The sequence below is a fragment of the Bombina bombina genome, chromosome 1, assembly GCF_027579735.1.
Source record: "Bombina bombina isolate aBomBom1 chromosome 1, aBomBom1.pri, whole genome shotgun sequence".
Classification (NCBI taxonomy): Eukaryota; Metazoa; Chordata; class Amphibia; order Anura; family Bombinatoridae; genus Bombina; species Bombina bombina.
The window spans coordinates 1019450338-1019473067 of record NC_069499.1 but is presented as its reverse complement, the minus strand read 5'-3'; the positions used below and the strand labels follow the sequence as shown (position 1 = coordinate 1019473067).

General features: G+C 39.0%; 1 protein-coding gene across 1 annotated transcript in view; it reads left to right on the top strand.

Moving 5' to 3' along the window:
• Window positions 1-9309, top strand: part of IFT52 (intraflagellar transport 52) — a 51771-nt gene extending 42462 nt beyond the window's left edge. Inside the window, exon 14 of the mRNA XM_053715689.1 lies at window positions 9080-9309. Within this exon, the coding sequence (XP_053571664.1) occupies window positions 9080-9124 (45 nt within the window). The 3' untranslated portion in view covers window positions 9125-9309. The remainder of the gene's footprint in view (window positions 1-9079) is intronic.
• Window positions 9310-22730: the final 13421 nt, after the last annotated feature.

The window sequence follows — 22730 nt, the reverse complement described above, 5'->3', positions numbered from 1 at the left end:
CTCTCTCTTTGTCTGGTCTGCAGATAATCTTGAAATTGGAAATCTGCCTCAGGGATACAAACTGGAGTTCAATGTTTTTCCTCCCAGAGACACTATTTCTATTTCCCAGGGATCCTGGACATCCCGAATCCAGGCTTGAACAAAGGAGGATAGTCTGCACCCTACCTGATCTGGTCCCGGATCGGGGGGCATGCCCTTCATGCTGTCTTGGAATCACCAACCGGCTTCTTGGACTGCTTTCCCCTGTTCCAAGACTGGCTGGGTCTCCATGTTGGTTTGACCTGTTCCTGCTTAGAGGAGGAAGAGTTTCCCTTGAAGTTGCGAAAGGAACGAAAATTACTCTGTTGTCTTTTTTGCTTATTTCTCTTGTCTTGCGGGAGAAGATGACCCTTACCTCCCGTGACATCTGAAATATTCTCCTTCAGATCGGGTCTGAACAAAGTCTTCCCCTTGTATGGAATGGCTAGAAGTTTAGACTTAGAAGACACATCCGCAGACCAGGGCTTTAACCATAAGGCTCTGCGGGCCAAGATAGAAAAACTCGATATCTTCGCTCCCAATTTGATAACTTGAAGGGAAGCGTCCGAAATAAAGGCATATGCAAGTTTAAAAGCCTTTATCCTATCCTGGATCTCATCCAGAGAAGTCTCAGTCCTGAGGGCCTCGGATAAAGCATCAAACCAATATGCCTCCGCACTAGTAACGGTGGCAATGCACACAGCCGGCTGCCACTGCAGACCCTGGTGTACATAAATCTTCTTGAGTAACCCCTCTAACTTTTTATCCATAGGGTCTTTGAAAGCACAACTATCCTCTATGGGAATAGTAGTTCTTTTAGCAAGGGTAGAAACTGCTCCTTCTAACTTAGGAACCGTTTGCCAAGCCTCCTTAACAGTATCGGCTATTGGAAACATTTTCTTAAAAATGGGAGAGGGAGAAAAAGGGATACCCGGTCTCTCCCATTCCTTAGTAATGATTTCAGTAGCTCTTTTAGGGACTGGAAATACATCTGTATAGGAAGGAACCTCAAAATATCTGTCCAGTTTACTAGACTGCTGAGGGACAACCACCACTGTGGAGTCACTATTGTCCAAGGTAATCAAAACCTCCCTAAGAAAGATACCTCCGCCGAGTCAGTCAGGGGTAATAAACCCTCTGAATCTGAAATTTCTCCCTTAGAAGCAACTGCAGCACCCTCCTCTTCAGGCTGTTGGGAGGATACGTCTGAAATTGAGACAATGGCATCCGATACCTCGCTTACTGACTGTCTGGCTTTTCTCTTACCCTTACTCTGTAACATTGGAAAGGCAGACAAGGCATCAGAAATAGTTGAAGACATAAGAGAAGCTTGTAACGAAATCCCCGCAGGGACTATAGCGGAAGTGCAGGGCACTGCTTGTGAGGGCGGTAACATTTTGGACGTTTTGGAAGAAAGCTGGCCTTGGACAACATCTGCCTTAGAGGAGATTGGCTCTGAAATTTTTTTATTTCTATAACTTAAAGTCCTTTGAATACATGAAGGACAGAAAAGGATTGGCGGTTCCACATTAGCATCAAAACATAAAGCACAGGTGACATCTTGTAAGTCCCCTTGGTCCATGCTTGCACACAATTTTTCAATATCCAATAAAAAATTGACAAACTAGATTGAAAAATGTAATTGTAAAAAAACGTTACTGTCTCCTTAAATTTAAAACGGTTTCTTTTCTTTTTTGCTGCAAAAATGACAAATTAACTTTTCCTATGTATATAACAAGCGTTTTCTTTGTCCCAAAAAAATAAATAATAACCTCAGCACTCAGAAATTCTCCTACCTGACCGGAATATCTTTAGTAAGCTCTCAGAACGATCTTCTTTCTTTCAATACTGCTTAAAATATAAGTCCTGCAAAACGATCCTTTACTTGCCAGAAAAGAACAGCTCTGTGTCTGCACTAGAAACGCATGACTCTCATGCGACTCTAGGCCAGACCGGGTAAACTGCACACTGAATCAGCCCTGATAGCGCTACTGAATGGCGCCAAAAAGGAAAACCGGAAAGACTGCCCATCGTGGGCGTGTCCTAATATCACTGTGAAACCACCGGAGCCAAAAAGAAAACCCTCAGCGTAAAACACCGCTTTCTCTAGCCCCAGTGCCCTGTTCTTCACACTGCCCCAAATACCATGTCCCCACATAAAGCACAGTCAATTTTAAAATAGCCTTTTATGTATGTAATGTGCTGTAAAAAAATAAATTCTGAGTCCTTAGTCCCAGAATATAAGGAAGCACTTACCTTGTCTTCTGCCTGGCAGTAAAGGCAGCTCTTAGGCTTGAGAGGTCCTGTCCCTTACATCGACATGAGGAAAAACAAAATGCTGAGTGAGCAACTACCTCAGACTGAAAGATTAGGGCAGCAAGTAAGTTCTGGGAGGCGCAGTGAGAATTATGTCCCACAAGTTCCCATTGCTCTAAAGCCACCAAAGCTCTACAGTAGAGACTGATATGAACCATAGCTACACCCTAGGACAAAGCAGCACTCTCTGGCACTACTTTAAAAATAATAAACTCTTGATAGAAGAATCTAGTCTAACACCTCACTTTACCTCTTTCTATCACTAACAAAGTAGGCAAAGAGAATGACTGGAGTGGGAGGGAAGAGAGGAGCTATTTAACAGCTCTGCTGTGGTGCTCTTTGCCTCCTCCTGCTGACCAGGAGGTGAATATCCCATTAGTAATTAAGATGATCCGTGGACTCATCGTGTCTTAAAAAAAGAAAAGGGCTTTATGATTCAAGTCATTGTCAGCAGTGTCCAAAGATAGACTTTTATCTCTCTTTTTCAATGAAGTATTTATTTGGACCTGGCCTTGACATTATCATTTCCACTTTGTATGGAGGAAAAGGAACTTTTCTCTTGTAAGATGTATCGAGTCCACTGATTCATCCATACTTATGGGATATTCTCCTTCCCAACAGGAAGTGGCAGAGAGAGCACCCACAGCAGAGCTGTCTATATAGCTCCTCCCTTAGCTCCACCCCACAGTCATTCTCTCTGCCTGCTTAACTGCTAGGAAGGGCAAAGTGAATGTGGTGACAAAAATGAAAATATTTCTGACGGAAGTCAGAAAATCAAAACTTTTAATCACTTGCCGAGCTCTTCATTCCATTCCTCGGCCATCAGTGGCTCAGTGTATGGAGGTAATCGGACTCATAGTAGCGGCAATGGACATAGTCCCTTATGCCCGCCTACACCTCAGACCACTGCAACTATGCATGCTCAAACAGTGGAATGGGGATTATGCAGATTTATCTCCGCAACTGCATCTGGCCCAAGGGACCAGAGATTCTCTTCTCTGGTGGTTGTCTCAGGACCACCTGTCTCAGGGAATGTGTTTCCGCAGGCCAGAGTGGCTCATAGTAACGACAGATGCCAGCCTGCTAGGCTGGGGTGCAGTCTGGAAATCCCTGAAAGCTCAGGGCTTATGGTCTCGGGAGGAATCTCTCCTCCCGATAAACATTCTAGAACTGGACTGTAGCCTATATCAATCATCAAGGAGGAACACGGAGTTCTCTAGCGATGATAGAGGTAACCAAAATAATCCGATGGGCGGAGGATCACTCTTGCCATCTCTCAGCAATCCATAGCCCAGGGGAAGAGAACTGGGAGGCGGATTTCCTAAGTCGGCAGACTTTTTCATCGGGGGAGTGGGAGCTCCTTCCGGAGGTGTTTGCCCAGCTGACTCAGCTATGGGGCACACTAGAATTGGATCTGATGGCGTCCCGACAGAACGCCAAACTTCCTCGTTACGGGTCCAGGTCCCGGGATCCCCAGGCGATACTGATAGATGCTCTAGCAGTGCCCTGGTCCTTCAATCTGGCTTATGTATTTCCACCGTTTCCTCTCCTCCCACGTCTGGTTGCCAGAATCAAGCAGGAGAGAGCTTTGGTGATTCTGATAGCGCCTGCGTGGCCACGCAGGACTTGGTATGCAGACCTGGTGGACATGTCATCTGTTCCCCCGTGGACTCTGCCAATGAGGCAGGACCTTCTAATCCATGGTCAGTTCAAGCATCCAAATCTAATTTCTCTGCGTCTGACTGCTTGGAGATTGAACGCCTGATTCTATCAAAGCGTGGTTTCTCTGAGTCGGTCATTGATTCCCTGATTCAGGCTAGAAAGCCTGTCACCAGGAAAATCTATCATAAGATTTGGCGCAAATATCTTTGTTGGTGTAAATCCAAGGGTTACTCATGGAGTAAGATTAGGATTCCTAGAATTTTGACTTTTCTCCAAGAAGGATTGGAGAAGGGATTATCAGCTAGTACCTTAAAGGGACAAATATCGGCTTTGTCTATTCTTTTACACAAACGTCTGGCAGATGTTCCAGACGTTCAAGCATTTAGTCAGGCCATGGTCAGGATCAAGCCTGTATTTAAACCTGTTGCTCCACCATGGAGCCTAAACCTGGTTCTTAAAGTTCTTCAAGGGGTTCCGTTTGAACCTATGCATTCCATAGATATTAAGCTTCTATCTTGGAAGGTTTTGTTTTTAGTAGCTATCTCTTCGGCTCGAAGGGTTTCTGAGTCATCTGCTTTACAGTGTGACTCATCTTACCTTGTTTTCCATGCAGATAAGGTGGTTTTGCGTACCAAACCTGGGTTTCTTCCTAAGGTTGTTTCTAATAGGAATATCAATCAGGAGATTGTTGTTCCTTCTCTGTGTCCTAATCCTTCATCAAAGAAGGAACGTCTGTTGCACAATCTTGATGTGGTTTGTGCTTTAAAGTTCTACTTACAAGCAACTAAAGATTTTCGTCAAACATCTTCATTGTTTGTTGTTTACTCTGGTAAACGGAGAGGTCAAAAGGCTACGGCTACCTCTCTTTTCTTTTGGCTGAAAAGCATCATCCGTTTGGCTTATGAGACTGCTGGCCAGCAGCCTCCTGAAAGAATTACTGCTCATTCTACTAGAGCAGTCGCTTCCACATAGGCTTTTAAAAATGAGGCTTCTGTTGAACAGATTTGTAAGGCGGCAACTTGGTCTTCACTTCATACTTTTTCCAAATTTTACAAATTCGATACTTTTGCTTCTTCGGAGGCTATTTTTGGGAGAAAGGTTCTACAAGCAGTGGTGCCTTCCGTTTAAGGTACCTGTCTTGTCCCTCCCTTCATCCGTGCCCTAAAGCTTTGGTATTGGTATCCCATAAGTATGGATGAATCCGTGGACTCGATACATCTTACAAGAGAAAACTGAATTTATGCTTACCTGATAAATGTCTTTCTCTTGTGATGTATCGAGTCCACGGCCCACCCTGTCTGTTTAAGACAGATAGTATATTTTTAATTTAAAAACTTCAGTCACCACTGCACCCTATAGTTTCTCCTTTTTCTTCCTAGCCTTCGGTCGAATGACTGGGGGCGGAGCTAAGGGAGGAGCTATATAGGCAGCTCAGCTGTGGGTGCTCTCTCTGCTACTTCCTGTTGGGAAGGAGAATATCCCATTAGTATGGATGAATCCGTGGACTCGATACATCACAAGAGAAAGAAATTTATCAGGTAAGCATAAATTCTGTTTTCTCCCTCAGGATAAGGAAGTCTAAGGGAAAAATAGAACAAATAGTCCTTTTTTGTTCCTTTAGTCAATTTAGAAACAAAAATCTTACTCCTTTTTACAATGTCTTGGATCTTTCTGGAAGCTTAATCCAGGCTAAGTATGGGCCGTCTTCCTCTTCCAATTTAGCATGAAGGTATGGCCCCAATCCAGATTATTTTCTGGTAGGGGCAGTTTACACCTTTTTTAGAAGGCCTATCCCAGTCTGTCCAAGATATCTGGGTTATAAACATAGTTTCCTATGATTTCATGATTGGGTTTCAAATCAAAGCCTTTTCGAGGAAGGTGTCTTCTGTCTCATGTTCCAAAAGACTTTCCATATTTTATTAGCTGTAGTGTAAAGGATTACAAGTTTGTCAAAACGTCAGTATAAAAAAAAAAATAGCATTTGAAAGAATAAGGAAAAAGCAGCACATTAAACTTACTTATGATGTAAAATGAAGCTTCTTTCTTTATAAAAAATATATAATTTTAATTCCTATTTAACGTTACAAATTTCAGCCCTTCAAATGGTCGTGTCTAGACCATTCAATATTGTCAAAATTTGCATATTATTTTATGCTGTGCATGCACCCGTTCACATGCGCATTACAAATGTGTTAAATCACAAGCGCATTACATCCCTGTATTTTGCTAAAGATGGAGGCCAAAATGTAACGCTTGCACATAAGCAATACTGATATTTCTTTCCCTAACATCAGATATCTTTTGGTCACATGGCACAAGAGCTGTGACATCAGCCAGTAGAAGCGGATAGTCGAATCACGACTGCTCAAAACTGATGCTGCTGGGGCTCCATTTAGATTGCGGTCACTTGACCGCTTACACAGTGACATCTTGCTTTATTTTGGGACATATTGCGCATGCACGGGTAATATGATGCTGGATCAAATGCTTGCCCCCCAGAAATGCCAATAGAGAGAGAGCCTCACAGTGGGTTTGGAAAGCTACTGATTTTAGAATGAAGATTGCAGGGAAACAGAATACAATGGAAAATTCAAGCTATTTGAGCGTTTTTTGTAAATATATTAACCTAGACAATGAACACAAATAAATCATTTGCCTTTCACATCTGTTTAGGCTTTGGAACAAAGCTAAGGATTTTATTCCATCCTTTTCCATTATTCCCAAGAAAAGGGAATTTTCAGACCAATTCTGGACTTAATGACTTTAATCAAATTTCTCAGACTTCCTTTTTTCAAAATAGTAACAATCTGGGCAATTCTACCTCTTATCCAGCATGATAAATTTATGTCAACATTTAATTTGAAAGAATGCCTTCCTTCTTAATCCTAAACCATCTCCAGTTTCTAAATTTGCCTTTCAGGACAAACTTTTCTTTTTTTGGTTGTTTCGTTTGGTCGGTCTACAACTCCCAGAATTTTCAAGAAGGTTCTAGTAACTCTCTTGTCCGTAATAAATACTCATGTAGTTCAGTGGCTCTATACCTGGACAACAACATATATTTTTCCTTCATACTTCTTTTTACCTACATGCTACTCTTGTATACTTTAAAGACACAGTTGAAGGATTTAATTTCAAAGTTCTCTTTCTCATTTTATTAAGAGTCTCTTTTCTAGGAGTCATTATAGACCCAGTGACTATGCAGTTTTCGATAATGGATCAGGGATCAAAGTCAGTTTTCTCAGAACTACACTAAATTTCCAACCCATCTGTAGCTCAATGTATGGATGATGTTAAGTGTGATCATTACAGCTTCAAATGTTCTTTCTTTTGCACATTTTCATATGAGACCTCTTCAACTTTCCATGCTTTGTAAATGGTGCAAACATTTTCACTCAACTATCCCATATATTCCTTTGAGATTCTTGGGCGTGGTGCAATCTTTAGGTCTTTTTAGAGCTGTCATCTTCTGAAAGGAGAAACTTATCCCAGTTTTTATTCAGACAATGTTACAGCTGTAGCTTAAATCCACTCAAGGGGGAACTTGCAGTTCCTTAGCAATGAAGGAAGTCTCAAGGTTTTTTTGATTGGACACAGAATTTTTTTCTATATTTTTCATCCAAGGATGGAAATATGGGAAGCATATTTCCTTAGTAGGTTATCCCTTCCACAGGAATGTTTTATCCTTCAAGTAGTTTTCTACTAGATTGTTTAACAATGGGGTCTCCCAGAAATGGACCTGATGACTTCTGTTCCCAAGACTCATAGTTTGAATGGAATAGAGCATTCTTCATGAATCTGACTGCTTCAGTCAGGCCCTGCAGAACTTGGTTTGCGATTCAGATGTCAAGCTTTCTCCAATAATCAAGATCTCAAGTCTCATCTTGATGGATTAGAGATACCTATTTTAGGTTTCTTTTAAGCTGTATTGAACTCCTTATTTTAGCCCATAAAACCTGTTACAAGGAACATTTCTCAAATGATTTGGAAATTTGTTTCTATCCTGCACTGAAAACCAGGGTTTTAGTTGGCATTCTTTTAAAATTACAAGAATTTTTATTTTTGCAAGTCGGCTCTGATAATGACTTATTTGCTAAATCTTTAAAGAAACCAATTTCTTTTCTTTTTTGGAAGTTTTTGTTGATTTTAGCAATATCTTCTGCCGGAAAACTTTCTGATTTTTTTTTTGCTATTTCTTGTCTTATTTTCATCAAGTTAAGAAAGTTTTCAAGGACTCAATAGGATATATATATATATTTTTTTTTACCTAAAGTGATTTTTCGGATAAAATCAATCAGGAGATTATAGCCAATCTCCTTGTCCTAATCCAAAGAATTAATTTGATCATCTCTTACATAATTTACATATTATAAGAGCATTAGAATTCTACTTTTAAATTACAATAGTTTTTAAAGACATCATTTAATTTGTTTGTCCCTTGGTCCTTGGTTTCTTTAGCATTTTGACGTCATGATAAGGTTTTCTAGGAGGCAGGATAATTTTTTCCCAAAATGCATCAGTTTCCTCTTCTTGGATTTTTAAGAATGAGGCTTATATTTAATAAATTTGCAAGGTAGCAACATACTTTCTCTAATTTCTACCACTTTGATGTATGTGTTAGGAAAGTCCTTCAGTCCCGCCCAATAACTCATGGACTCCACAGCTTGGGTATTAGTTCCCAGGAGTGATAACTTGTGGACTCTCACCGCCTTATGAAAGAAAACAAACCTTTTTACCTGATGATAAATTCATTTCTTTCATGGTGGTGAGAGTCTACAAGACCTGCCCATTTTAAGTTGTAGTTTGCACCTTATTATTACTTGGTTCTTTCCTACCTTTTCTATTTCTCCTTCCTTGACTGTATGTCAGACTGGAATTCCAGAAAGAGGTGGGAGGGATTAAGTGCTCTTGGAGCTTTGGAAATCTTTGCCTCCTCCTAGTGGCCAGGAGTAATGGCTTGTGGACAACAAATGTATTCTCTACGCATAGATTTTGTTTTCTCTTTTAAGATAATTAAATGTCCCTCTGCTTAGCCATGGATCAGTCAGATGCTTGTGTGATTATTTATTTTCATTTATTTTTTTAGGAACTTGACGTGGACACCAGTGAAAATGTGTTTCAAATCAGCTAAGATTCACTCAAACTATTTGATCAAATGGATCAAGCCTAAAAGATATATGTATTGCTATTTTTATAAGAACACCTTTTTATTTTTGTGTTAATTCTCATTCCTTAAATCGTAAGGGAACATGTAAATATGTTTTTGTAAGGAGAGGAGCAGATAGAAAACTAAAAATAAATTTATATTTCAGTTTTTCTGGATGTTCCTACAATCTTATTTTATCAAATTTACATTGAGTGCCTTCATGATTGTATACATATAACGTGTGTGTGTGTGTGTGTGTATATATATATATATATATATATATATATACATACAGTACTGTGCAAAAGTTTTAGGTAGGTGTGAAAAATGCTCTAAAGTTAAGAATGCTTTAAACAAATATATATTTCAGTTTTTCTGGATGTTCCTACAATCTTATTTTATCAAATTTACATTGAGTGCCTTCATGATTGTATACATATAACGTGTGTGTGTGTATATGTATGTATGTATGTGTGTGTGTGTGTATATATATATATATATATATATATATATATATACATACAGTACTGTGCAAAAGTTTTAGGTAGGTGTGAAAAATGCTCTAAAGTTAAGAATGCTTTAAACAATAGAAATAGTGTTTTTATCAAATAACAAGATGCAAAGTGAGTGAACAGAAGAAAAATCTAAATCGATAGTTGGTGTGAACAGCATACATTCTCTAGGTATACCTTGTTCACAGTTTTTCTAGGAACTCAGCAGGTAAGCTGTCCCGAATATCTTGTGAGAACTATCTGCAGTTCTTCCATGGATCTAGGCAGCCTCAGTTGCTTCTGTCCCCAACAGACTCGATGTTGAGATCAGGCTCTGTGGGGGCTATATCATTATTTCCAGGACTCCTTGTTCTTTTTTTTTTATCCTGAAGATCATTTTTTTATTGTTATTATTATTGAAGACACAAAACAATACAGGCTCACCAAAGAGCAATATCAAATAGGTAGCAATTACAAGTTCACAATATATATAGAGCAGAAGTGGTCATGATATAGTAGAATACAACCTTCTATTATCACAGATGTGATATATTTGGATGTCTCAGACCTCAATGAAGTCAAACTATATGGGGCTAATCTGAGGTTATAAACATTTACCAGGATTTGATTTCAGATTGTTTAAACTAACAGACAGTTCTTATACAGTTAAAATTATATACGGTACATATTTAACACTGCTACTTAATTCATATTATAGTGTTGAAAGAGAGATAATTTAGTACAGGGGTTGCCAACCTTTCGGACCTCAGGGACCACTAAAATTACAATTTTGAATCCCCTGGACCACTAACATGAATTTTTTTAAAAGGTACAAACTTCCTATTATGTGTGTGTGTGTATATATATATATATATGTATATATATATATATATATATATATATATATATATATATATATATACAGTATATATACACATTACACACACATACTGTACATAACTAGTATAACCATAGCTAAGTTTACATTATGTATATATTTACACATATTTAAGAATTATTTTTTGGAATTAACTAACTGAATGACAAAACTAAAAGAATACTTCCAAATGACAGATGGAGGGTGAGTATTATTATTATTATTATTATCAGGTATTTGTAGAGCGCCAACAGATTCCGCAGCGCTGTAAACATAGTCGGTGTACAGGATAGCTTTTGTAGGGGTCAAGTGGGTAGAGGGCCCTGCTGAGAGTTTCACTGTTGTAGTTGGCTCTTATGAAGCGATCTGTAAACAGCTGGGCCCATAGGCTTACAATCTAAGGGGTTCAAGGGGAAAGCAATGGCATTAGGAAAGGTTAGTGTTGGTTGTATGCATCCCTGAATAGTAGAGTTTTTAGGGAGTGCTTGAAGCTGTTAAAACTAGGGGAGAGTCTTATGGAGCGAGGCAGGGAATTCCACAAGATGGGGGCCAATCTGGAGAAGTCCTGTAAACGTGAATGTGAGGAAGTAACAAGAGAGGAGGAGATCCTGAGCTGATCGAAGGGGACGGGAGGGAGAGTATCTAGAGAAAAGTTCTGAGATGTAGGGGGGAGCAGTGCAGTTGAGAGCTTTATATGTCAGGGTGAGGATTTTATGTTTAATCCTAGAGGCAAAAGGAAGCCAGTGAAGGGATTGGCAGAGAGGTGCAGCAGATGAAGTGCGACGAGTAAGGTAGATGAGCCTGACAGAGGCATTCATAATGGATTGTAAAGGAGCTATGCGGCAGCCAGAGAGGACGGAATTGCAGTAGTCGAGGCGGGAAAAGGATGAGAGAGTGGATTAAAATCTTGGTTGTATCTTGTGTAAGGAAATGTCTAATTTTAGCAATGTTTTTAAGGTGGAAGCGGCAGGCTTTAGCCAAGGACTGGATGTGAGGAGTGAAGGAAAGATCTGAGTCAAGTGTGACCCCAAGACATCGGGCGAGCGGGGTAGGGGTAATGATGGAATTATCAACAGTTATAGAGATTTTGGGGGTGGAGACATTGGAAGAAGGGGGAAAAATAAGGAGTTCAGTTTTGGAGAGATTTAGCTTAAGGTAGTGAGAGGACATCCAAGATGAGATGTGAGAAAGACACTTAGTGACACGGGTTAGTAAGGAAGGAGGTAGGTCTGGTGCAGAGAGGTAGATTTGGGTGTCATCGGCATACAAATGGTATTGAAACCCATGGGACTTTATTAAGGAACCTAGTGACGACGTGTAGATTGAGAAGAGAAGGGGACCAAGGTCAGAGCCTTGAGGTACCCCAACAGAAAGTGGTAACGGGGCAGAGGATGCTCTGGAGAAGGCTACACTAAATGTACGGTTAGTCAGATAGGAAGAGAACCATGAGAGAGCTGTGTCACAGATGCGAAGGATTGGAGGGTTTGGAGCAGAAGAGGGTGGTCAACAGTGTCAAAGGCTGCAGACAGGTCAAGGAGGATAAGCAGAGAGAAGTGGCCTTTGGATTTTGCTGCAAGTAGGTCATTGGTAACCTTGACAGTTGCTGTCTCTGTAGAGTGATGGGAACGAAATCCAGATTGCAGTGGGTCAAGAAGAGAGTTTAGTGTAAGGAAATGGGATAGACGTGCGTAAACTAGCTTTTCGAGGAGCTTTGAGGCAAGAGGGAGTAGGGAAATAGGGCGGTAATTGGAAGGGGAGGTTGGATCAAGGGAAGGTTTTTTGAGGATAGGTGTGACCAGTGCATGTTTTAGAGATGAGGGAAATATACCAGTGCTGATGGAGAGGTTGAAAATGTGTGTGAGTATGGGGGTGAGGGTAGAAGAGAGGGAGGGGAGTAGCTGTGAGGGGATGGGGTCGAGGGGACAGGTAGTGAGGTGGGAGGACAGTATAAGGGCAGAAACTTCATCCTCATTAACAGGGGCAAAAGAGCTGCATTTTTGGATATTTGGGTTTTGGGTAATCGTGAGCTTTTGAGGGGTTGGGAGATTGGAAGTATGTTGAGAGCTGATTTCACTTCTGATGGAGTCAATTTTGTTGTTGAAGTGGCTTGCAAAAGCTTGAGCTGAGAGAGAGGTTGTGTTAGGAGGTGGGGGTGGGCGGAGAAGAGTGTTGAACAGACGTTTAGGGTTAGAGGAAAGAGTAGAGATGAGATTCGAAAAATATTGTTGCTTATAAAGATTAAGGGCAGAATAATAGGAGTTCAGGATGAACTTGTAGTGAAGAAAGTCAGTTGAACTCCGAGATTTCCTCCAATGTCGCTCAGCAGTACGGGAGCATCGGCGTAGGTATCGTGTCAGAGGAGTATGCCAGGGCTGAGGATGACAGTGTGGTTTCTGAGCTAAGGTTGGAGGGGCCAGAGTGTCAATGACCGATGTAAGGGTGGAATTATACTGGCAGATAGATGGGTGAGTACCAACTTTTGAGCTGGAAACAGAGAGGCAGAAAGTGGGGGAAAAAAGAATTATGTTTAAAAGGACCACAAGACTTCCAAGTTACCTCCCCAGTTAGGAATTATTCAAAACTACAGACTACAGATCATGGACAGACTTTGGAGTCATAAATTACGTTTATATCAGAAAGCTCTCAATATGGATGTGAGCTAACCACGACTGATGTTACTGGCAATTACTATAATACTGGTGGGATATGGCTGATCTGCTGGATGGCAATTACTGGAATCAGGTGGAATGGCTTTGTGCGTGGGAAAATTATTAGAATGAAAAATAATTCATATTTAAAGGGACAGTCAACACCAGAATTGTTGCTGTTTAAAAAGATAGATAATCCCTTTATTACCTTTTCCCCATGTTAGGCCTTATTTTAAGGGGGGGTGTCAGTTAGCACTTAGCAGTATTCTACACCTTCACCTGGAACTGAATGGGTTACCTGACGAGATATCTCGGGAACAGAAATCAGACATGCAGCAAGAAAAGTCTAATCACTGCTCAGTTTATTATGAGGTGCACAATACTTTTATAGACCATGATTACAGCATATAGGGTTAAACAATGACGTACTCATAGTTACATCATTTTACACAGTATTGCTTAGAACAAAAGAACCTTATTAAATATAATTGAGTAAAAAGGAGTATTTTTAAAGAAGCAGAGAATGTTAGATAAAGGTATATCTGGGCACATCACTCAGCACATAGCAAGGCAATTGGATCGATTATTGAGATAACGTGTTCAGCTTAGAATATCAACACATTATTTTCTCACAGCATAATAAGCTGTTATAATAAACCATTCTTAACAAAATGGAGGACTAAAGACAAAATTGCGTCAGTAATGATAAATATATTCTAACACCCAAGTATTGCATAACCAACACTGTTATAATATACTTTTTACCTCTGTGATTAACTTGCATCTAAGCATCTTCTGACAGCCCCCTGATCACATGACATTTTATTTACTATCTATTGACTTTCATTTTAGCCCATTAGTGTAGTGTCTGCCACAAGCCACGGGCGTGATCACAATGTTACCTATATGGCTCACATGAACTAGCTCTCCCCTGTTGTGAAAAGCAAATTAAAAAGCATGTGACAAGAGGCGACCTTCAAGGGCTTAGAAATTATCATATGAGCCTTCCTAGGGTTAGCTTTCAACTAAGAATACCAAGAGAACAAAGCAAAATTGGTGATAAAAGTAAATTGGAACGTTGTTTAAAATTACATGCCCTATCTGAATCATGAAAGTTTTTTTGGGACTTGACTGTCCCTTAAATTGAAAAAAAAAAGAAGATGGAGGGTAAGAAGACAAACAGTGATGTAAGTCTATCTGAAGGAATTAGGAAAACTACTACAAAGAGACAGGCAATGGGAAGAAAATAAATGAAATATAAGAGAGAATTTTATTTTGAAGATTTTCTTTTTTTATATACTTTAATTCCACTATTTCAAGCCAAGACTATACCAACCCCTCCTTCCAAGTTACTGAGGAATGGTTCATCAGTGAGTGGAACGACATTCTTACAGAATGTTCCACTAGATTGATGAATGTGATAATTAAGTATAAAGATCAGAAACTAGAAGAGACTAGGAGACGCATTAAGGATATTCAGAAAGACCTCAACAAATTTGTTGATCATGAGAAATATGAACAATTGGATTCAATACTAAGGGTGACGATAGATGACCTTAAAAAAGATGTGGACATATTGAAATACCGCAAATACTTCAGGGACACTGAGGATTACATCAATGATAGAGTATATCAGTGGAACTCACAGAACCCCAGGAGAATAAGGCAATCAAGGAAGAATAACAATAAGAAAGGAAATACACTTGGAGCAAAGGGACAGTCATCTGAACAAGGAAAGAGACAAGTGACTTTTGTAGACACAGACTCCAGTGAAGATAATGATATAAGAGACTTTGTAGATTATGCCATAAGTGGGGGCTCATCTGAAGAAGGTCCCCAGAATACATTTAATGAGGGTCTAGTTTCCATTACACCTATAGGCAATGATAGTACCCCTCACCTACCCACCACTAGTAATACTTCAACAAGGGTTGTGGGCATCTTAAAAAATAGAGGAAGAGGTGGTAACAGAATGAATAAATATTCAACATCACTAGACACACAGCCTATGCCCAATCCATCACCCGTAGACACTCAGGTTTCGGGAGGAAAAGGACAGAGGGGAGGGATAGTAGGGAGAAGAGGAAAAGAACCTCAGGGCAGATGGGAGCATTACACCTTGAGGAAAGGAAAACAAAACAAGTACAAAATATGAGGATCATCAATCTTACCAGTATTGAATTAAGTTTTGAGGAAAAGAAGGTTTTGGAGCTAGGTCTCAATTTTGTTCCAGCAACTGACTTTAAGGTATTTGATACACTCATGGATGTCAATAGGTTTGTTCGTACCCTAACGATCAATAAATTTTACTACAGTGAAGAAGCTCCAGAGTGTACAAATACATTAGAGACAGAAAAAGACAGGTAGTGAATGATTGTTTTCTCTACAAAGATACAATAGATCTCTTAACGTTGAGCCAATTGGAAAGAGAGAGTATGGAGGCTATTTCCAGCAAAGGAAGTCATATAGGGTTTAAAAACAAATCCACATTTTACCCTATTCATTATAGGGGCGAAGCGCTGGAGAGCTTCCATAAGAGGATTGAGGAGGATCTGATAAAACTAAAAACAGAAAGTAACAACCAAAGGCATAATCTCACACACGCAGAAAAGATAGGTTTGAGAAAATTGAAAGAGAGGAAGGGCATAGTGATAAAAAATGCAGACAAAGGCGGCACAATAGTTTTCATGGAGGAATCAGAATACATACAGGAGGCTGACAGACAACTAAATGACAGGGAGGTGTACCAGAGATTGCCATATGACCCTACTGTTAGGTTCTAGACAGAGCTGAAGGATCTGCTTGATGATGGTTTGATGGACTTGTGCACCTCTGAGTATTTATATGTGAAGGAACCAGTGATACCTATTTTCCATCACCTACCGAAGGTGCACAAGTCCATCAAGGATGTTAGGGGTAGACCGATTGTTTCGGGGATCGGGTCACTCTTTGAAAATCTGTCAAACTGGGTTGAATCCCTGTTACAACCACCGGTGTGGAAGTTGCCTACCTTCCTCTGCGACACTAAACACCTGTTAAATATTGTGGGAGAGATCACCTGGCTTCCAGAATATTGTTGGATCCAATTGTGCAATATATCACTATGTGTTAGATTGCGATAATAAAAAACAAAAAGTCGCATTCTTATGCTAGTCAAGTAACAAAATAATTGACAAATTCCAAGGCCTATAGTAAATAACGATACCCAAATTGGTTAAGGTTTAAGTGATATCCAAAACACATTGAATGTGGTGTAGGAATGGGATCATGTTACCTTTGTAGGGAAGTACTCCATTACGCATTATATATACAAAATACTTGGTATATGTTAGAAGAAGTAATGTATGACAAAAAGATAGCTAGATCATGACATTTATGTCACCTATTATTATTCAACCATTTATGGAGAATAAAGCTACTGTAGAACAGTTAGAGATATAGATACCGGAATAGGGATAATTATTCCCTTTATATTATCCAATCAGAATCCAACTACATAAAAGGTTGTCTAAATACTAGTGCACATGTAATAAATATTTGAGGGCGCCAATAGAGACAGTTATCCAAGTAAATACTAACTTTGGGTTAAAAGCCAGAACAACTATTAGTCATATTTAGAATAGAGCTTATAACATACTAGGTGATGTACATATAGTGGAATAAGATCGTTGCATGCCTGATATATTACAATTATTGTTGGAACATGAGATGAGAAGCATTTCTAGGTAACTAGCAATACAGTCAGATAGATATATATATGTATCTTATAGTTTCCGATAATTGCATCAGTAGCTATGAATAAAAGGAGGTGTGGAGTGGGAGGGTTTCAGCAACCAATGTTAGACAAGCAAAAGGGAGGAGAGAGCTAAGACACTTTTTCAGGCAACCAATAAGATTGTGAGGAGGCATTTAAAGCTCCACAGGTGAATTTAAATAATCGAGTCTATGAATAAGGCATAACAGCCGAAACGCGTCAGACTGGCCTGTTTTGTGACAACAGCTGTTTAATTGTAATAAATAAAGCACAAAGTTTTATTCAAGCGGCATTCCTGTTATTTGGATTCATTGCGACCAAGGAGAGGGCCGCTGTTTGCTGCGATAGGGCTTCAAGCCCAAGTTAACCGTGGGAGCACCGGGTATATACATATACACTCAACTGCCAGGATCGGTGAGAGCTGTAAGTGTGGTTGGATATTGGTTCGCCAGGTCTGCCCCGTGAGTGGTCAAGAACGGTCACGAGGGAGTGACGTCAGACGCCGTCGGAAGAATCCCGCAACCGTGACGATGTGGTGAGATCGGGTACCGAGGATACGGATTGACTGGGGCTAGACGGAAGAGGTGAACGGAGGTGAGACCATTGCACTTGTTTTTTACAGCAACCGCTAGCAGTCCGGAATCACACAAGCCAGTGGGGCACCACCATTGTTTGTCCATTCAAGACTATACCAACCTCTGCTGGCTTTAGAATGGAAGCATCTTCCTCTGAGCATCGCGCCGGACGGGAGGAGTTAAAAATATGATCTAGCTACACAAGTTGCGCAGTACTACGCAACGTGCGTAGGACGATTGTAATTTAACTTCGTCAGTTTTCACTGATGTCCAGCCAGGCACTGTAGGGAGTTGCGGCGCGACGGTGGTGACACAGTCAGAGGAGATTCATTCCTGCTTGATGGTGTCAAGGACCACCAACATCTTCTTGTGGACCACTGGTTGGCGACCGCTGATTTAGTATACCTGTAAGTGCCCTTTATTTTAACATTTTTAATAAAACGAACTAACAAACATAATTAAACAAACTAAACTTAGGCTCTAAAGTCCCAGAGATATCGGATATGTCTTAATAGGAACTCACTCTTTCCATTAAATTAGTATAAATGTATCCAAATAGTAAATGAGGTTGAAGTAACAGATGGGAGGGGGGAAAAAAAACAACTAAGTTGAAAAAAGGTTTTTGATAAATATTTCTTCCGGGTTATGGTTTGAGTTAATAGAGGGTTGTGCTTCAACCATTCTCCTTTCATGGCAGCTGAGAGCAGTATTTCATGTTGTGAGAAAGTCTGTTTCTTGTGTCCAATAGAACGTCATGTTGTTCAATAAATAAATGCTTGTATAGGAAAAGTTATTAAATTGCGTCAAGGTTTCCAATTCATTGATATAATGCCTTAGTTACAGGTAAGCATAAAAGTTGCGTCAATGTTGGTTTGTTTTTTTAGGCGCCAAAGAGTCAGTATACAATGTCTGGAAATTAGGGTGTATAGGGTTAATAGAGGTTGGAATTTACTGTTAATATTGTGCCATTTAAAAAGATATATGTTAGTAATATTGAATGTTAGATCAATGGAAAAGATTATTCTGAGCCAGTATTGCAAGTAACCCAAAAGGTGTTTAACTAATGGACAGTCATAGAAATGAGTAAGAGATGGGTCATTGTAGTGACATTTAATACAATGGTTCGGGTGCCTGGGATTCTATTTCACCCACCTACTGGATGTAATATAGTCTCTGTTTATCAATCGAACCTGGGCCTCCCTTAGTGGCATTGCCAATGTCGCTGCCGATTATTTCCAGTTGTAATTTTTTTAGGTTATTATTTTGAGCTTTGACTGCCTGATGGCTAAGTAACACTTGGTAAATTTAATTCATTGATATAATGCCTTAGTTGCAGGTAAGCATAAAAGTGGCTATTGGGGAGTTCAAATTTATCTTTCAGACTTTGAAATGATCTCACAGTGTGCAACAAAGGATCCAGAGCATCCCTTATCACCTTTCCCTCCAGACAACAAAAGGGGCATACACATTTCCTGCAGGGAAATCCCTATTGCCCCTTAGGGGAATAAATTTGGGAGAAGGTAGCTGTGATTGCACAGCTTATGCGCTTGAATCCAGGCTTTAAGGGGATCCCTATATAAGATATGACAAGTTTTTCAAACAGCAGTAAGTGAGATAGGCCAAGGAATATAGAGCTTGTAGTTGCCTCCTCCAAGACTAAATCACAGAAATATGCCATATTAAGTTGTTAGTCTGTCACCAACCGTAATAAAGTTGCGCAGTTGTAAAATTTGTTATTTGGTAGACCTAGACCTCCGTTTAGATAAGATAGATGTAGTTTGTATGCAGCTATTCTGGGTTTCTTCCCTTGCAATATGAACTGAATGATGTCTCTTTCGAGGCCTTTAGTGTCTCCTTTAGTCAATAGAAGTGGTAACATGAGTAGTGGATAAAGAATTTTCAGAAGTAAAGACATCAGGACAGCAGACACCTGAGGTTGTAAAATAATAGAACTCAGTCTGGAGTCCATCAGGACCTGCTGCTTTACCTAGTGCTAACAACTTTATAGTAAGCTTCAATTCATCTATTGAAATAGGAGCATTTAGGGAGTCTAAATGTTCCCTGGTGAGCTGGGGAAATGAGACAGAATGCCAAAAAGAGTCCAGAATAAAGATATGTGCCTCCCTGGTTAGATGTGCCTCCAGGCTAGATGTGCCTCCCTGGTGGTATTGCATGATGGATAAGTATCTGCCTGTACTTCTCACCATTAAAGGGGACCATTCATTCTGACCAAATCCCCAAATCCATTTGCAGATATACAGTCCCAAAATTGTAAAGAACTTCCACCATGCTTCACTGTTGCCTGCAGACACTCATTTTTGTAGCCCAGTTTTTCAGTGAACAAACTGACTTTTCCTTTAGCCAAATATTTCAACTTTTGGCTCATCATGGCAGAGCATCTGCTTCAATTTTTCTACACTGAACAAAGAATATGTACTAGGATGTAGAGCATGCTACTATACCAAACCACCCATAAAACATTCCTGTGCCAAACGGAGTATAAAAAGATACAGTAAAAAACACAAATAAGGGGAGTCACTTAAACTAAGGGTAAATTGTATATCGTGTCTTAAAAAGGTTTATTACATATTCAATACATCAACATTTGCATTAAAAACATATAAAATACAAGAACATAATACGAAATTTTCTAAGGTACCTCTGGTATTCCAGGATTAGAAAAAGTATTGTGTTGGCACTAAAACTTCAAAGAATAATCCTAGTAACACCAAAAAAGTTCATGAAGAAAAGATGAAGATCCCAAAAATTCACAGATGATAAAATTCATTGGAGATGGGTCCAAGATTTTCTGTCTCTAAATAAATAACTAAATGGAAAACAACAAAACACAAAATAGTGCAACCCTGTAGATAAATGCATGTAATACTGGGGATAAAAATACTCATCAAATGGTTCAAACAACTTACGCATTTCAACCTTTATTGGTCTTTCTCAAGGCTCTGTTTGACCATCCGCTAGGGCCTTTAAATAGCTCCTGTCTCCTAATCAGTCTCTATTCTTTTGGCGCCAAAATTTAGAAAATGTGGTGTCACTTCCGATTCCAGTCTGCGTCTAATGATGTCCCTTCTGTCCAATGGGAAAATCATCACTTCCGGTGCGAAGTATATTAACGTCACTTCCAGTCCGCCTTCTTATTGATTGACGGAATGCTTCATGGGACATGTAGTTCATAGCTTCCTATATGCAAATGCACAATCAACTACACTTGACAAAAAGTAGACATTCGACAGAAATAACTCTAATACATACATATGCACACTCAAAATGTTATTTACTTTTAGTGAATAATCTAAGTGACAGTAATATATTTGTGAATTCCCTACCATAATGTATTTTATTATTTTAACTCTATACAATTTTTAGTGAATCATCTAAGTGACAATCATATATTTATAAATATATTTGTAAATTCCCTACTGGAATATGTTTTATATAACCCCTAATAGTAGAGGACATAAATAAAGTGTAAAAATGAAATAAATCTATATATAGAAAATAGATGGATATTTTCCACCCTATTTAATATAAAACCATATTGTATGAGAAAGCTGGTGATTACAACATCACAGAGCTAAAAGTGAACTACAAAGTGTATGTGTGTGTCAATGGGTAAGTATAAGCAATTCGTTAACATTGATTATAAACATTAAGATAAAATAGCTAGAATAAAAGATTGTATATCCGCATAACATTGTGGAAAGATAGCTAAGATGAGACCACTGATGAATTGCACATATAAAATTACATAAAATTGTTGAACAAGATATCTTAATTAACCATCTGGTGAGCAAAACCCCAGTTAAAAAATAATAAAATCAAATGATACATCCATATGACCCAATCTTGCTAAAATAAATGTGTTGGTATGATCTAAATTACTATTAAAATTGTACTTAAGATGTGATGCATATACACCCATAGATACTTGCATATACCCACATATGTTCCTACAGATTTGTACACATTCATAATTGTGATGAAAGACTTCTATCTAAAATTACAGTTGCAATTGTGTTCAGGCTTGCAGCTGGTTGATCGACATAGGTTACAATTCAAATGCAAACATAGATAAATTAGTATTAAACTTTCAACAGACCAATTCCCAGTCAGGTGCGTAGAAGGCTGCCAGATCTAACACTTAATTTAGACCAGAGATCGGAAACAATATATCCAATATGTTTCCCTCTGGTGTAAACGTGTGTACCTATTGTATCCTACAGACCTAGGAATACTTTCCAGTGGGGTAATCTTAAACAAATTTTTATTGCCATTATGTTGTATGGTACTATGTCTAGATACACTGTGTTTAGTGTTGCACTTGTTTATGTTTCTCAAATGTTTGCTCCATCTGGTACGAACTTCTCTACACTTACAGGTTAGAACATAGATCACAAATTCTGTGCTACAATTAATATGAGTTTTACTGTCAATGGTTTCCCCTGTTGTATGACATTTAACATTTTTGTTACTATGGGTAATGTAGTTACACACATGGCATCAAGCTTTGTTGCATCTAAATGATCCTATCTTGCCCTTATTTCCAAACAAAAAACTTTTTTATTTCAACTTTTTTTATTGAGGTTATTAGAGTATACAACAGTAATCGAACATTTTACAAAATAGAGGAATAGTCAACTGACAATTATGATGATCAGGCACTAGACTGTAGTCGTCAGCTTATTTAACAAAATGCTAAGATAACATACAAAGGTACAAGAGCCCTTAATTGTAACCTATTTTTTCTTTTCTTTTTAGTATTGTCAGCTCCTCTTATTTCTCAGAGGGTCGCTCATGGGCCCTATTAGACACTTATTACAGAGCAAGGAACTCTAAAGATAAAAACAGCCAATTTTAGGCCATGAAATATAACTTTTTAATTAGCTGTATATAATAGGATAAGAAAATATAAGTTTTTGTTGTTTAAAAAGAAAGATAATCCTTTTTTTACCCATTCCCCAGTTTTGCATGACCAACACAGTTATAGAAATACACTTTTTTACCTCTGTGATTACCTTGTATTTAAGCCTTTGCAAACTGCCCCCTTATTTCAGTTCTTTTGACAGACTTGCATTTTAGCCAATCAGTGCTCATTCCAGGGTAACTTCATGCGCATGAGCTCAATGTTATCCATATGAAACACATGAACTAATGCCCTCTAGTGGTCAAAATGCATTCAGATTAGAGGCAGTCTTCAAGGTCTAGGAAATTAGCATATGAACCTCTTA